At 32.0% G+C, this 18202-nt stretch overlaps 1 protein-coding gene across 3 annotated transcripts in view; it reads left to right on the forward strand.

Annotated features, from left to right (window-relative positions):
- LOC132754751 (tyrosine-protein kinase SRK3-like) overlaps nucleotides 1-18202 on the forward strand; it is a gene marked incomplete at its 3' end in the record, with an annotated part of 64172 nt that overhangs the window by 35731 nt on the left and 10239 nt on the right. Inside the window, 2 exon segments of one of the 3 annotated variants that reach the window (XM_060745438.1) lie at nucleotides 13421-13500; nucleotides 17244-17761. In XM_060745438.1, coding sequence (XP_060601421.1) covers nucleotides 17257-17761 — 505 coding nt within the window. 3 annotated transcript variants of the gene reach the window in all.

An 18202-nucleotide genomic window follows, 5' to 3' on the forward strand; every position in this document is an offset into this window, starting at 1 on the left:
CTCATGAGGTCCCGGGTTCTATCATGGGTAACAGAGACACTTTCAGTGTTTCCCACCTAATTAGAGGTGTACTGGTAAGAAATCCAGGTAATCCTCGCATGTATCAGTGCTATACACTGGGGTTATAAAACATATAACATAATGCCACATATTTTGCAAGCACAAACATTTTTAATTTGCCAAAACAATATAAATGCCTAATTTTCTAAAGTTGACAGTTTAGCAATTTTTATAGATGATTTAAAACCTGGAATTTTCAGTTTTTGGGGGGAATTTTCAGCATATATCCATAGGTTGCCATGATTTGTTACCCTAAGCATTTCCATACTGTTGTTTAATAGACTATATTTTCTAACAGTTAAACAGTAACAATTATATATTTTCTTTATAATGAAGAAATTTGTCAGATACATAAAATTTATGTTGATGTTTAAAAATATCCAATTGTTTTCTTTCTAATCGAATATTGGTCCAAACTTAGTGACATATGATAAACCGAAATGGTGTTGACCCTTCTAGCCAAAGACAGGGACAAATTTAAATTTAAGTCACCCAATGATAATTGGGAATTTTTAATTGTTTTGTCAATGACAGTTTAGCATATTTAATGACATAGTATATTCTATAGATGTTTAACATTTAAAAGCTGAAAATCTTGACTTTTGGTTGAATTTTCAGGATATAATACAGAATTTTTAATGGTTTTATCAATTGGAAAAAGGGGTTTATTCATTATCAATTTTATGAAAAAAATCACTAAGTCAAACATATAATTATAAATAATATTTTCATGACATTTCTTCAAGGTTCCTTTGCTTTCAGTAGAGGAATTTGGTCAAAATATTTGATGCTCCTGCAACAATTTATAAGGATCTCAATTCTGTATTTAAAGAAGGAGTATAGATTACATAAATTATATTATAAAATCATCAAATTTAAGCGCTGCCTTTTAAATCTGTGCAGTCAGTCAAATGTAGATAAATTCATAATTGCCAGAAAGTTTCATGTAAGTATACAATAGATGAAAAATTGGTTGGTATGGTAAGGTTGTAAGGGTTTGAACATTAGATACATTGACAACCTCTTATCTATCTGTTTCCCATATCTCTTAAACTTTTTGAATGAAAATAAAGACAGTTTGAAACAGTATATTGATTATGAACACATGTGCACTTATGCATCAGACTCCCTGAAACAAATGAAAAAAAATACACTTTTTTAATTAAAAGTTTATATATATAGAAACTCAGTTTATAAACGAATCAACTTGACAGTTTGTGTTCTGTATTGAAAATATACTTATACATCTGAATGGTAAGACTTGACAAATTTGTATAGACATTAAAGGAGATTGCATGTTTAGAGATGAACTATACAAATTGTTGTTGAAACTAGATACTTTTCATTCATAAAACTGTCTTGTTTGTTAAAGTAGGTCGAGCATACTGCAGCCATTAAGGTAGCCGTCTCGGATTACTCTGTTTGGCCCATTACTCTGGTCCATTCATAAAATGTGGGAATCTGTTTTATATATGTAATTTAAATAGTCATATTTCCTTCTGTGTATGTGAATTTATCCACTAAAGATGTCATTTTAGTTACGACTGAAGTTAAAGAAAAGAAAAGCAGTGATTTTTGTAGCTTAATTGGGAAGAGGAAAAAATTGTCGTTTGGGAAGTGAAACAGCTGGTGTAAGTTCAGAGTTTTGGGAAAACTGCATGATTGGGAAGAGGCCTTTTATAGGCCTCAATTATATAACTTAAGTCAAATCACTGAAAAGATATACTCAGGGCCTATAATTTGCCTTTATAGTTACTAAAATGTCTATCATTTCACCAAAAGAACTTGAAGTATCATTGATCTTATACTTCCACACTTTTTGATTAAGTTTTTTTCCCACTCTTAATGTTTGAAATAAAAAAAAAAGAAAACCTACAAAATAGTTTGATATGAAAATTCTTTTTAATTACTTTCTTTTTTAACAAATTGTGGAATTTTGAATGAGTTTTTAGTTATTTCCCAGGTCTCTATTCACCTGTCCTATTTTTTTTAAAGGTATATATATATAATTCATACACACCTATTTTTTATGAGCCCCGGTAGCAGGCCTGGAGGGAAGCTTTGCCAAGAATGATTATTATGAAACAAAACTCCAGTGTTTGAATTCCAATAGATTATGATTGTTGATTTATGGTTCTGTTGTACATTGAAGGCAGTTGCCAGATTAAACCATAGTTAACATTCCAGTAAGCTCACTAGTATTGAAAACATTCATATTTACAATTTTACCTGGTTTTCAAGTTTTTCTTTGAACTTTGCACTTCAATGAAGGTGGCTTCCAAACTATGGGAAGCATGGGGGAAATAGAGTGTTTCCTGTCTTCTTTTCTGGCATAACAATAATTAAAAGCAGTTAGTTGGTAGTAAGAGAGTATTTGAGGTATTTTTGATTCATGGGGAAAAAAATATTGTGTTTTGTTTTAATGAATAAGATAGTACTTTGAACTTGCCAAATGGGGAATTTGTTAAGATGTTATATTGGGTAAATTTGGCAGAGGGGGGATGGGGGAAATAAATTTTGGAATAAAATGCAAGATCATTTTGAATTAATTAGCAGTATTTTTTGGAGGAAATGCTTTTTTGCAGAACATTGGTATTAGCATTTTGGTAACAGGTCCAATTCTTCAGAAAGATCAACACTGGTGATATATCATATATATATGAGCCCCGTCATGACAGAAACAACATAATGCGTTTGCGACCAGCATGGATCCAGACCAGCCTGAGCGTCCACGCAGTCTGATCAGGATCCATGCTGTTAGCTTACAAACCCTATTACAAGTAGAGAAACTGATAGCGAACAGCATGGATCCTGATCAGACTGCGGGGATGCGCAGGCTGGTCTTGATCCATACTGGTCGCAAACCCACTATGTTGGTTTTGTCATGACGCGGCTCATATCTCTATTTGTATCATGTTTCATAAGCTGTATTATTATGTGTTTTACAAAGAGCAGTCTGCACGTCCATGCCTGCTTGGTCATGGTATGCATCGTTTGCCATTCAATCTCGACATATTTTGAAAATTTCCTAAGAAATGATGAATTGACTGTGTCAGTATGTCCAGAGTAAATGATGGGAAAGTCCATTTAAGATATTAAGGGTGATAGAGGGCAAGTCCTTTCAAGATATTTATATTTAGGGTGATGAAGAATAAGGTTAAATAATTTTCATGTGCTGATGATACATGTAATATCATTAATATCAGTCTTAAAACTTCAAAAAAACATTTTTGAGTGATCTATAGCAAAACTGCTTTAATGCTGCATTAATAGTTGTAATATTAAAGTAATGAGAGTGATTCAAGGCTTGGCTAAAATCCTAAATACAACACTGGCCTGTGATATGTACGTAATTGTGGTTTTGGGGGCGTAGTTCAGACTGTTATAGAGATATATATTATGCCCCTTTTAAGCTTCAGGATATCATGAAATACATGAGATTTCACGATGCCTTCCCTTATCTATTTAGCAAATTAGCACAATCCTTTAACCTGCTGAAAGGATAATTAGCTGTGGAATTCCATAGAAAAATCATAGAATCTTCAAAAAATCAAAGGCGAAATCAAAGGTAAAGAACTTCATCCTATTATCTGGTGTTGATTGTTTAGAACAATCCTAGAGAAGCCTTGTGGTAATTGCATAAAGACCTCATTTCATAGTCAGTCAAAGAACCTGTGTGTGTTTGATATCTTTACTGTTATTTAGATGGGTTTAAAGTTTTTTTAATGTGGGTTGCTTTGCAGTGTAATTTTAAGGTGAAGTTTTCTTAGTGCTTGTTTTTCTGAACTTTTAAATGATTTAAACTGTGAAAATGTTCATATTCTTTATAAATGTAATGTTAATTCAGTAAAATCTGTTGCATTGTAAACAGGGTTGTTTGTTTGGCGTTTGGAGTTCATATGATTATCCTTTTGACTAATATTTACATGTACATGTATCAGATAAATACTCTTAAAAAATTGTAAGAGAATGCGCAATTCCTATTGGTCAGTTTTAAAAAAATACTTTTAACAGAAAATAAGGTGTGGTTTCTTTATGTCATAGAATTTGGACAAACATTATTTGATACAGTTCACTATGAGATAATATATTATAGAGCCTTGTTGCCCAGTTTTAGGGCACTGTATGTTTGTAAACCAGTTTAGTAGTTTTATGGAGACCACGACAACTTCACCACCCCATCCCCGCTCCCAACTTTTCATAAAGCTTCGTTTTAGGAACCTTATATAGGTTTCCTTATGTATGATAGCGTTAATGATTAAATACAACGTAAATTTTATTATGTATATATTGTTGTCTTCTTAATAATTTGTTGTTTTTTTAAACCCTTACTTCTCTAAATAAAATTATTTAAAATTTACTTGTCCATCTTTCAGTCAGTATAAAACCATTAAAAATTTAAAGAGAAAATTTCAAAAAATAGCAAACAGTACAGGCCATCAGTTATACCGCACAGATGTGCCAGTGGAATTTAATCTGCACTGGTACAATGTAGAATAGGTCGGTTCTCAACTTTCGTAGCCACCAGCAGGGCTAAGTTGAACTGAAATCTTGACTGGTTCAGAATTGTTTAGTTAATGTATAATGTATGAACTTCAGTAACCAGTCATGTTTCTCGGCTCCCTGTAGGGTAAATGAATGTAAATGATGTTTTCATCTCATATAATTTGCCCACAAATTGCAATGTTTTATACATATTAATGATAATTTGATATATAAAGGTCATCTGATGGACACAAGTTGACCAGGCCTGTATAATCAATAACATTACTGTCACCGGACATTGATACGATGTCATTTATTATGAATTAATGTCTTGGGTGTTTCATCATATATTATAACATACAACACATAGGCGCCTCCGAGAAAATTAAGGTCTTGCATACAAGTTGTTAACACTTAAGTTAAGCTGTTGTTTCCATGAGCAAGAAAATTCACCATCATTGCTTAGTACTGGTTGGTTCCAGGAACAGATTTGACAGTGTTTCAATAATCTAATAGCTTCCAGCACAATCAAACTAAAATAAATTAGTATAAACTAAGTTGTAAACATTACAATTACTTTTATACACTTATTTTAATATTACAAATTTCACAACAAAAAATTGCGTTGTTCTGTGATTTTCATTCCCATTGCATGCATGTTGTGCTTTTAATTTTAATCTTTAATTGGTAATGTATAAAAATTCTTAAGCTGGCAGTCGACAATAAAGTCAGCCTGACTTGACTACACTAGTGGCATCTTTAGGCAAGTTGTTGCTACTCAAGCCGTCAAATGGTAAACATTTTGAACCTGCATTTAACCATGGATCTGTAGTCTATAATCCACATAATAATTATGTAATTAGTTGGCATTTCTCTGTACAGAAAATATTTTATCAATATCTCCTCCAATGTATATAATTATCCTGATGAGTTATTTAAATGGTGCTGAAATTAGAACTTTGACTTTTATCTTAAAGACTTTATTACTGGGGTCTCCAAATTTTAAGATGAAAATTTTATGTAACAATTTTGTATGCACAGTGGTATAAGCTGTATAACCTATTAAAGGAATTTATTCTATGAGATGTTTTATCTTATAAGATAATTTTCACTGATTGCTTAATGTAATTTGATAGATGTCTTATCTGCAGTCCTGAAGCTGATGCCAGCGAAGATCCTGGTGTATTGTGGGAAAAATACATGGTGTGTTTTCTTTCTGAATTCTTTTAACCTCCGTAATTGATTTGAAAGCCTATTTTTGTATTAACTATTAAAGTTTGTTCGATTTATTTTTCCTTTTGAAGATTTGAATTGATTTTGTAGCATGTAGGCGTTATGGGTGTTGAATTAAGAAACTTGACATTATCGTTTGTTCTTGCTGTTACGCAAGGAAATGTTCAATGAAAGTGGAACCATTATAAAATATGGCAAGAACAATCTCAAAGTGAGGTGTCTCTTTTTAGGTTGGTTTGGATTTTCAAAGATGTTTTTCAAAAATTATTACCCCCCAGTAAAAGTAAAAACTTCTAAGGAAGTTCTTTTATGCATTATAAGGAAATGCCCTTCTGTTATTTAATTCGCAATGAGTGTAAATATTGTGTAATTGTGTCTCATGTGGCAGTGTGGCAGTGGATTTTTTTGGCTGGGTGGTGATGGGGAGGGGGGGGGGGGGGGGGGGGGGGGGGGGTTTGGGTTGAGGCTTGCAGATCCAGGTATGATGTTTACGCTGTTGTAATATATCAGAAATTAGGTCCCCCTGCTTATAGATGAATAGGGTAGCATTAGGTTTGAAATCAAGAGGTCACAGATTTGATCCTTGGGCAGGGCAAAATTTCTCCATGACAATTTTGATCTTTGACGTTGATTTAAAAGGTCATTTGTGTCTTGCCCCTAAGATCATGTGGGGTTATAGATGGACTGGTCACTTGCAGATAGATTGGTTATTACTTTATTACATTATTCGGAGGGGCCGATTAGATGGACATTGACATAAAAACCATTATTTTCTATAAATTATTGAAATATAAAAGCGTCTCTTTTTAAGCTCAGTGTTGAGTGCTCCAGCCTCAGGTTGAGGTTTTTCAAGTTCAAGTCTTGGGTGTGACGCATTTTATACATGTATTATGGTGCATGAGCAGAGGATAATGTTTTTTCCCGCTAATTATCTTAAATGGACTTGTCCATCATTCAGTCTGGACAAAACCATTCATCATTTTTTGGGGGAAATTTTCTGATATGTACTAAATAACATACAGTGCAGATCCTGATCAGACCGCCCACCTATGGGCTAAGAGTTGACTGCAGTTTGATAATATAATAAATGAATTATGCTGGCATATCATGAATACTGTTAAAAATTTATGGAAAACTTGGCATTAAACATTTAATTTCAACAATGCATGTCATTTTTCATATTATTATGATTTGTTTTAGCGAACTTGATCCCAAACCGCTGTTTTTGACTTACAAATTTGTACGCCATGCCTGCATAAATAAAGGTCATTTGGAGAAATATGAGGCTTTATAAACTGCATTATTTTGTATGAATTGCGAACTAATATTCATGAAATTCTATTAGAATTGCAAACATTTTAATTATTAATAATTTATCAGTGAATGTTTTATTGCCGAATGAAAAGACAGAGAGATAAGAACTTGTGGGTTCACGTTTCCTGGATATTTATGTATTGTAAATGTCAAGAGTACATGTAATGAAAGAAATATCAGTGTCCATTACATGAAATGTTGAAATATTAATATTAAAGATAATTTTGTCGATTTGCGATTTGCGTTGCTAAGTGACAGTGGCTGTTTTTTTTACATGTACATGTTTGGAACTATACTGCAAAGTAAAACTGGGGAAAATGGAAAGTCAATTATGTTGTATGTAAAAGATGGGAAATATATAAAAGTGGGTTGTTAAGATAATTTTATTTAATAATTCATACCAGAAAATATGGATGTTCATTCCAACCATATAGATGGAAATGATAAAGGTATGTACGTAACTTTAGCCTTATATTATAAAGGTAAAAAAAAAACTTATTCGAAAAATATTTTATTTTAGTTATTATAAGATGTTTACTGAAAATAAAAAAAATAATTACAAAAACTTTAAATTTATTTAAAATTCACTTGTATAAAGTTTTACTTACTCTTTAGTTTTTACCATAAAGTAAAATTAAATAACAATTTATTTTAAATCATTTTAAACAAGAGGTGTGATTTATTTTAAATCAGTTTACATGAAGGGTGCCATTTATTTCAAATTATTTCACCTATAGAGGGAACCCGTAAAAAAAAAACGTTTTTCTTTAAATTGATAGAAAGTGTCACAAGTTCCCTTACGTTCAATGAAAGAGGATATGGGTTATTTTGTAACCTGTATTTTTTTTGTTCTCCAACATTTGAAACCTTGTCAAAAACAGTATCAAGTTCTTCACACTCGCCTATCATGGCTGAAATCTAGAAATTGTAGCTTTTTTATGAAATCAGTTTGAAAAAAAAGTATTACCTCTTATCAGATAAAAGTTTAGTTACAGTTTTTGATAGCATAGAAATTTTACAGGCAGCATTTAAGTGGTGTGAATTGAGAAAATTCGAATTTTATTATTGTATTTATATAGGTCGTAGAAAATGTATTATAGATAAATTAAAAGAGCGGGATTTAAATTTTATTGTTTCTGTCAAGTGCTAGTGGGGTTTGGCCCTTGAACAGCTTTCTGGTGTTTTTCTGAAAGAAAGGTTTGTAGTTTTGGTTGTTCATGAGCTATTAGCTTAAAATTGTAAATTAAAGATATTTTTACTTCTAATCATCTTTACTTCTAACAATTTTACTTCTAACCATGTGCTTTTCACTTTTGTGGGTTCGAATCCCACTGGGGACCTATTAGGTCCGGCCTTATGGATTCTTTCATGTGAGGAAGATATCCAGCAAATCAGGAAGCCTACATGTAGCTTACATACGGTCGTTGGTTTTTCTCCAGGAGCCTGGTTGTGCCTGAAATAATATACATTGGAGGATCTTCACCAATGAAGCTGGAAAACCACCATTTTATGATCTTATTATTAAAACAGTGTCAAACCTGACCGAGAAAAAACAAAACAAGCTAAATTGGCATATTAATAATGAGACAACTAGTTTTTTGCTAGTTTTTTTTTGGTGTTTTTTTTTTTTCATAGATGAATTAAATATAATAATATTTGCATAAAATTGTGTGTATTTGACATACTTTTGACTTTTATACCCATAATTATCTGTAACAGTCATACTTTTGTTTTTTTACTTGGTTTTTTACCAATCATTAGAAGGTGACATACTTCTGATATTTATACCCAGCAAGATCTGTGTCAGCTGGAAGATGTTTTCATTCTGTCTCCCAAGTGATCCAGATTATACGAGGAGATAAAGCAATTAGATAAGAGGCTTCCTGCAGCTTCTAACTGTTGCCTCCATGCCTTATCAGTTAACATTTGATTGTAATCTGGGTGAAGAAAAAAAATAGCATAGAGTACATAAACAGTCTGAAGCCCAGCCATAACAAATGATCTCGATTATTCAGTCATACCTAGATCAGAGGTGTGATGTAAATACCAAAACTTCCGGAGGAAAAAAAAATTTGCTTATAATCAATCTGTTGTGCAAAATACCTATGAAAATGAGATTTTAAAGTGATACTATGATACATGAAATATGTTTATTTGAAAGTTTACATAAATTCCGTGCCTCTTCCTTTCTTTAAAGTCATGCAGTTTTCCCGAAAAATCTTATCTTACTCCAGCTTCTTTACATCCTAAATTAGCAATTTTGATATTTTTTTTTTTAAATAAAAAGGCCAAGGCATCTTCTCAATTTAGTGAGAAAAACCATGGATACAGTAAAAGCAGCTATTAAGCACTCTTTAGTAAATTATATGTAGAACATGGTTCAGCAAAAATAACCAGGAGTAAAAATCTGCATTTGACTGCAATGTTGCTGGTCATCTGGGCTTATACCTATAATGATTTAAGATCTTATTTTAACTCCTTCTGCACTAAATTATTTTAAAAAGAATTGTCCACATTTAATCTGAACAAAACCATTCATTTGTTGGTGGGGGGGGGGATTTCAAAATATTTATTAAAAAATGAAGCAGGGATGTCTCATCTACCATTGGACTGCACTGGTCACATGGGTACATGTGTATATTCAGTAGCAGCTAGCATGCTGATGGCTCAGTAAAGGAATTTGTTTCATTAAGATAAGTTTCACAGCATCTAATCATTCAGATTGATATACCAGTGTGAACGGTTATTATTAATATGCATTTCAAGCTGTTCTGCTCCATTTTCATTTGAGTTGGAAGTGCAGGTTAATATGTACTTTAATCGCAGAGCCAGGTTTTGGCAAGAAGTCTTGAAATTCTACCAGAAAGTCAAGAATGCCACACAGAGTGGTATAGATTTGTTGCCAAATTGTAAATAGGCAGAATACATCTTCATTGATGAGTTTGATATGTTATCACCCCGGATAATCTTACACAGGAAGTGATCATATTCGTGCTAGTGGTAATACAAACGACTTGATTATTGAATGCTTCACCTACCTGCTGATTTTAGGTAATGGATTTGCTTAGCTTTGAATTTGGAACGATCCATTTGAAAATTCAGTGATTTCAATATTAAAAATTCAAAAATTAAGCTACCAGCCTGGCAAGACTGCACAGAAGTGAAAGCTGGCCCATACTGAAGTCACTTTGTAAAGTTTAAGAGTGAAAGCTATTGATACTTGTATATAAGTCTCTATAAGTCAAGTATGATTTAAATTAAAAATATTTAAGGTCGATTGTGAAACAAGTTCTTGGTTCTTGATATTAATCACTTTCGACTCCGTTTCCTGGAACCAACCAGTACTGAAGTTATATTAAGAAACATGGTCATGACCCGATCAGGGCTCAAACCCATGATCCCTGGATTGAGAGGCCGACACCCTAATCACTAGGCCACAGCTCCAACATAAATTTCTCTGAACTTTAGAATATTGTGAGAATTACACTGACACTATTTGAACTTATCAATATTTTGGATTTTATTGTCAAATACATACAAACAATTCATTTCACTTTCTGTTTGTTACATATGCAAGTTCACAGGGGGGAGGGTGATTTAGTTGAAATAACCAGCTGCGGTATGAAATATTTTGATATCGCTATCCCTGTATTGTATTATCTATGACTATTATTGTCGACATTGACGGTTAGATAGGGTGAATATTTAAAATCTCCTATACAAACTGGCACAGTCCCCACAGCAGGTGATTAAACTTAAAACATAAAGAAGTTCTTTCCTGTCTACAGCTGCTCTCTGCCGGGTTGATTCTAGATCTTTCATTCATCAACAAGATACAGGCTGCTGGCACCGATCCCCGTTAGAGCAGGTGATTTAACTAAAACAAAAAAATGACTTCCAAGAAATTAAATCTTGCGGCAAGCAAAAGCATGACAACAGATTTTGATAAATACTTTGGCAGAGTCAATTAGAGAAATGTTCTGATATTTCCTGAATAAAACTATTGGCAGATTTTAAATAGTTATTAATGAAAAATGAAAAAAAATAGTTGGATGGTGTATATATCATGCCAATTGATGTGAATTTAACCGAGATATTATTTTTCTAAAAAAATGTGTTACTACTTCTTGCCAGATTTGTTGAAGCATATTCTATAGGTCTGATTAACTGGAATTTCAATACCATTGTTGTACCGGTATTATTATCAGTGTCAGATACTCATATTCCAGGCTGTCTCTGTCCTGTGCCAGCTGTTGCCAGTATAATGTCAGGGAAGTCTGTAAGAACCTATACAATCTGACTTGACCTTAAACTTGTTAAAATAATTGCTGCTCTCAAATTTAGGATCTCAATATTAAAGTTCATACCTGAGAACTAAAGATGGATAGTTTACAAAATTTAAATCAAGAGCCAAATTCTTCATGAAATAAACCAGGCAATGATTTTTTACCTTAATTAATTATAACAGGGGTCTATAAAAGGCCTCTTGCCAATCAAAATGTTTCACCTTATAAAACAGAGGCCTTTAAAAAAGACTCCTCCCTCCGAAATCTTGCAGTTTTCCCAAACATGTGAACTTATACCAGTTTTTTAATTTTCAAATTAGCAATTTTAGCAATAATTTTTTACCAAATAGGCTTCTTTTAAATTAAGTGAGAAAAACCACTGACCAGGATGGTAAAGGATAATTAGTTTCAACTAATTTTCTGTCACATGCAATCATGTAATTTTATTTCTGAAAACACTCCTCAAGAAATATTATTAATTTTTTGTAATTCAGTTGCATTTATTCAAGTTGGAAGTTAAGACACTGATAATAAGCTAAGTACCAAATAAACAACTATCTTATTTTTCAATGATTAAATGACATGGTCAAAAGCATGTACATTGGAATTTAATTTTTGCCACAATTTTAGCTCATAAGCTGCAGAATTTTACTGAGATTTGAATTTGAAAGTCCATTCAAAGTTGTAGGCATTTTAATTTATAATAAAAAAAATTGAACTACCATAAACGGTATAGAGCCGGTATAGAGCCGGGTGAGACTTCATGGTTCAGGTGCAGACTGGCCTGGCTCTATACTGGTGGCAAAGGCTAGTTACTTTCAGTTCCAGCAGGTTAAGGGTTAGCGGTACCCAAGGTTTAGTAAACATTGTCTTATCTTTACATCATAAAAGTAGGAACCTCTGTGAGTTTGATTCACTTGCACTACTGACTTAATTACTTATTGTCTGCTCAGATCCTGTTTGGACTTCCCAGATGCTTTTACATGATTCAGTTATCAAGCCAGCTGGTGGTTCACAGTACAGTCTGTGACTAAAATAATGTACACAGAGAGGTCAGAGGTTTTCCTCTTTCACTTTTAAAAGTGGGAATGTCACCTTACATGACCTTTTCAGACAAAATAATTACCATTAACATGATTGTGTAAAGCTATATGTTTATTTCTGCTGCAAAATGTTTTAAATTTTTTGAAAAGAACACTTCTATAGATATCATATGAAAGAAATACAATGTTTGTTTGTATATATTTACTTGAAAGGAAATGGCACATGCACAAAATCATTGCTAAAAGTTAAAACCCAACTTCAGATAGCAGCATATATTTTTTTTCATTTCATTATAATTATTTAAGAAAAAAAAAGAAAAATATGTATAATGGTTGCTTCGGTACAATGGTTATCATTCTTGTATACAAATTGTTTTCGAAGAAAACTGACTTCCACTGCAAAAGTCCAGAATGTTGTCATAATGAATTTATTAATGGCCAAATCCCATACTTCATTCATGTGCTCTTCATAGGCATTCCTTGCGGTTATTTCCGAGAGAAAAAAGAAAAGAAAGGCAAATAGTATTTAACACAGTAATTAACGATATAACTAGTGCACTCTATGAATCTCCTCCATTAATAAAACATCTTAAAACCAGGGCTTCCTGTTGTCTATTTGTACTCATGAAAAATTTGGAAACCATTCAAACATAACAGAGGTTGATTGGAACATCTTCCTGAGGCAATACCTTGAGAAATATCGCATGAATTTTGAGGATTGTAGTTTGAAATTGAAGCATTCTCTCAAAGAAGTTATAGCTTATTAAATATTTCAAGCTGAAAGCTACTAGGATTTTTTTTGTTGTTTCTCTCTTTTATCTTTGAGAATGTTAGAAATGTATGGAAATTTTACTCTTCTCCAGTGTGATTAGTGATGTTTAATGGATTTATCTGGATTAACAGATGATTTGCCAAGTGATAGGATCATTGCAATGTGATATTGGATATTAAAATAAAATACTTTGAGAAAAAGAGAAAAAATGCTCGAAACTTGACCTTCACACTTGCATAATTATTCTAATTGTGTAAGCTCAGCAGATTTGAGAATTTCTGGTTGATTTGGACAGTTTGAATTGCATGTTGGTTTTTGTTTTATTATTTTATACTTGAAAGTGAAGTGCATTCCTATCTGCTCTCTGTTAGATTTATGTTTTCAATGTCTAATGTTTAATATGGATCAAAAGTACTGTAGGAGTGTAGCTTACTAAGCAAGGAAGGCTAGCGATTATGAGTCCAATAATTGAAAGTATATGGGAAATCCAATAATTGAAAGTATTCATGGGAAGTCCAATAATTGAAAGTATATGGGATGTCCAATAAATGAAAATAGTATGGGAGTCCAATAATAAAATGTTGTGCAGGAGTCCTATAATTGAAAGTAAATGGGAAGTCCAATAGTTAAAATAATACAGGGAGTTCAATAATTGAAGGTATATGGAGAGTCAAATAACTGAAATTTGAGTCCAGTAATATCAAAAATTGCAAGAGTCCAATAATTGTAAGTATATGGGGAGTCCAATTATTGAAATTCAATGGTGAGTCCAATAATTGAAAGTATACCAGAAGTCCAATAATTAAAAGTATAGAGTCTTACAATTTGAAGTGGTATAGGGAGTCCAATAATTTAAAATAGTGCAGGGTTCCAATAATTGAAAATACTACACTGAGAAAGTCCAATAATTAAAGGGACATGTAAAATTATGTGAAATGCAATATTAAAAAGTGGAAGGGGAGTCCAATAATTAAAAAGATACCAAGAATCAAATGATTAAAAGATATGAGATTTTGTGATTAAAAGATATGGGCTTTTCTTTTTATGACATCCTTGCAGAGCTGTCTGACATGCTTGAGGTCCTTTCCTCGGATGATTAAAAAGACTTATTTTGATTATTGTTTTGTGAGTTTTGAGTGTCTTTTATTGTGCTTATTCCCCAGTTGTAATCCCCTCTTAAGTGGTTGAGGAATAATAGAGAAATACTCCTAAATCAAGAAAAGGTGTCTTTGTCATGAAAGCAAAATAGATCTTCAAGAGATCCCTTTAATATTTAGAGCAAAAAGTACAGAAACAAAGAAAAATGATATTTCGGCGCATAAAATTTTATTTTATATAACAATATTTAATGAATGGGGGAGTATAAAATGCATGATAAAACATGACAGTTTTTGTTAAGAATGATTTTCAATGGACTGAAAGCAGCACGTACATAGTAAAACTGACAGATGTTGAACTTCCGGGTTGGAAGAAAAATATATGATTAACTTTGTTTGGTATTAATTAGTGAAATAGGAAAAATCTGCTGTTTCTGTAGTAAGGGTGTCTTACTAATAGGATGAAAAAGATTGTGTTTTTTATCTGTTTGGGATGTTTGCGGAAGGATTGGGGGTGTTTTGGAGATGTTTCTAATTATCTATATTGAACTGGCTTTGTTGAAGTATTAGCATCTTTTTCTTGTTCGTCTTCTAATTATTTTTTTTTTTTATTCTCTTAGCGGAAGTTTACACACTTGTGTCTGACCTGATGGCGAAGTTATTCTTTAAAAAAAAAATTTCTGCAATGAAATTGTTTAATAAACCATCTGGCTTTCTGATACTTCTTTCCTGAATTATACAAAATATATATACATTTTCCTGCTCAGAAAAAGATGTCTCGATTAAGTTTCATGTTAAGAAATACAGAGATTTATTTGTAATTTTACCCCTGTGCCACAATTGTTTTTCTTCCCCTCTGCCAATGCTTAAAAATCATAAAAACTAGTGAAATAGTATTTAAACTACTAAATTTACGCAGATTTGCCATGTTCATGATACTGTGCCAAATTTTGAAACAAGGATATTTTTATTTTATGCTTTCTGTACAAGTTTTATTAATGTATTCTAATTAAATACGCAGGGCCTGAAACCATACTGTAAGTAACATAGTTTTTCCATTCATATTTATGTTAATTAACCTGGCTGAAACAGTCATGTAGCCTGGCTTACCTTTAAGACGTCCTCCTCTTTACATAAAGGCCGATAGTGTAAAAATTGTTTGTTTATAGTGCATAAATTCAAATTAAGGCATTTCCATTGAACAGACTAAAGTTTAGTCGTATGTAACAAAGTATGTAACAGAGTGTTAACCACAGATTCATAATACATTATAGTAAATTAAATTAATAAAAAAAGTAAAAATAAGGGGCACTATTAAATTTCAAAATCAAAATGATACTTAAGAATGATTTTTTAGATAAGTAAATTTTAGTGTGTGGTCCAAGTTCAACCTCAAGTGTACTTTTTATCCTTAACTGGTTTTCTTTTCATCATTTTTTTTTTTTTTTTTTTTTTTTTTTTTTAAATAGATTATTTTTAGTTGTAAAAAGTGCTAAAATGCTGATCCATGATCCAATATATATTTCTTGAAAAAATAAAGATATTCTATGCAGAGTTCCTGAAGGATTAAAGGAAGCAAACACATCTGAATTAAACTGAATAGACTACTAATTTGTTTCAATTTTGTTGGTTGTAAAATTAATTATTTTATCATTAGTTTGATTACAATATATATAGTTGTTAGAAAAAAGATGTAATAATTTTTTAAGCAAGGCCTAACATTGTAAAAAAGAAACAGTATAAAAAAGTGAAGGAAAAAGAAAAAAAATAAGGAGTGTACAATCCAGCCGTTTACGTTCCCTGAAGATAGGAAGCTGTGTAGCATATGCTGTGTATATCTTTATAAAATCTAGATGATGATGATGATAATTACCTGATTATAGATTCTGGCAAAGTTTTAGCCCTGACCTCAATCATCTATTCATTCATTAATAAAACACAAGAGCCAGGAATTTTGTTGAAGTATGCCGGAGAGAAAAATCAAAGTAAGCTGCTCTGCCAAGTTATACCGGTAGTGAAGTGTTCGTTTCGGATTTTGTGAAATACATTTTTTTTTTCAAATTTAGAAAGAAAAATATATAATTTTTTGTTTTTGGAATAAAATCAAATTGAAAAGATGTGTTTGTGATAGGTTAACTTAGAGACTGAAATTCTAAGCACCTTTGTGGATTATTGAGAAATTAATATTAATTATTGTTCAGAAGTTACGTTTTGTTTTCTCTCTGGAATTGAAATGTTGCGATGTTATAGTTTAAGTATGCCAAATAATTTCTTTGCATTTTATAGAAAATTAAAATAACATGAAAAAGTATAGGATATTTTTTTTTTCAATTTGATATCAGTAAAAATAGGAAATAAATTTAACTGAGAAATTATTCAGGAGCTGAAACTATTTATTTGTAACAGTCAACTTCTAATTGATTATTGCATGTATTTTACAAGCTAGGAATTATTGATTATAAGTCTATAACTAGTAGACTGAAAATGTCACGAGGGAAAATGTCACAGAAAAGCTATCGGTTTACAGAGACCATGTGCCGATTTTATATTATACCTCCCTCGGGGCCTCGGTAATTGAGTTTGCACAGGATTTTTGTATCAAATGCTGAAAATGTGTATGGGAATTCACAGAATAGAGCCTGCGAATTACTGAATTAGGGCAAAATTGCAAGGCGAAGGGTTGTTTACGAGAAGAATTGCAAGATAATTGCCTTCCTTGCTTAGAAATTTGCGGTAAATTGAAACATATTATTCATGTTATTGAAAACAGTAGCTTAGTGGATTATAAACGACATAAAACGTTCAAGAAAAACTGGAGTAAATGTTTTCTGAGTGTCTTTTGAATATTTTAAAAGAATTATATTGGCTTTTGGGAATTTAATGCTGTTTTTTTTTGTGTGCAGCAGGGAATTTGAATGAAAAATTTATGTTTTATTTTTTAATGGATTTATAGGGATTATCTTTGAATGATCATGGAGAAAAGTGGTGGTGAAAATAAAGAAAAACGTAAAGTTTCCGTAGGTAGAAGTTTGACTATGAGATTCACAAACTATAGAAACCGAGGTAAATCTGTTGACAAGTGTGGGAGGTTAACCGGAAACGTGACAAACTTCGGAAAACCACTAACTACCTCTATGTCCATGGGTGATATGGACAAAATGCAAAATAAATGTGACCATGTCACTGCTTGCAGTTGTAACGTTAATAGAGGCAATTTATCCTCGTCAAAATTGAAAGGAAAGTCGGCAGAAAAATTAACTTGCTCCCAGTGTGAGAGTGAAAGATTGAAACTATGTTCGGGAGTTGTAAGATTAGATTCTATGAACGTTAGGTCAGTTCAGATGTTAGGGCCGATGACGGGTTGTTCACGATCTCCAGCCCCTGATGGACCTCCTCCCTGCACGCCCACTTCTGGGAGGACCGACGGGGCTTTAGTAAAGAGTTGGGATAAGATTTATGCCTCTAGAAAAGGTTTGTTTATAAATAAAATAATGTTGTTGACAGTTTTCCATGCATGTTTTGTACAAACAGAATTAATTAATAGGGTACATGTGATATAAAACTTTATGAGGTCTCTGTTTGGGGGAGACATGTTTTTTGAAGATGTAAAGATTTTTTGAAACTTGTAAGAAATTGAATTGTAAAATAAGTTTTGTTGGGCAAGACAAGTCATGTGTTTTTCATATTAATTCATAATATCACCTGAAATTTCTTAAAATTGCTGTTTTTCCATGAAAATACATGTTAAACAGAGGATGAATGGCCAGTAATATTAATGCATTCTTCAAGTTTTAATGGATTTTTATATGAAAACAATAAAGTGATGAAAGAATTGTCCATTTCAGATTCATTATCAAATGAAACAATTCCTGCTTTTTAAACATTTTTTAAGCAATTTTTTTCTTCTAATTT

The sequence above is a fragment of the Ruditapes philippinarum genome, unplaced genomic scaffold (genome assembly GCF_026571515.1).
Source record: "Ruditapes philippinarum isolate M1 unplaced genomic scaffold, ASM2657151v2 ctg1890_1_1_1_1, whole genome shotgun sequence".
NCBI classification, from domain to species: domain Eukaryota; kingdom Metazoa; phylum Mollusca; class Bivalvia; order Venerida; family Veneridae; genus Ruditapes; species Ruditapes philippinarum.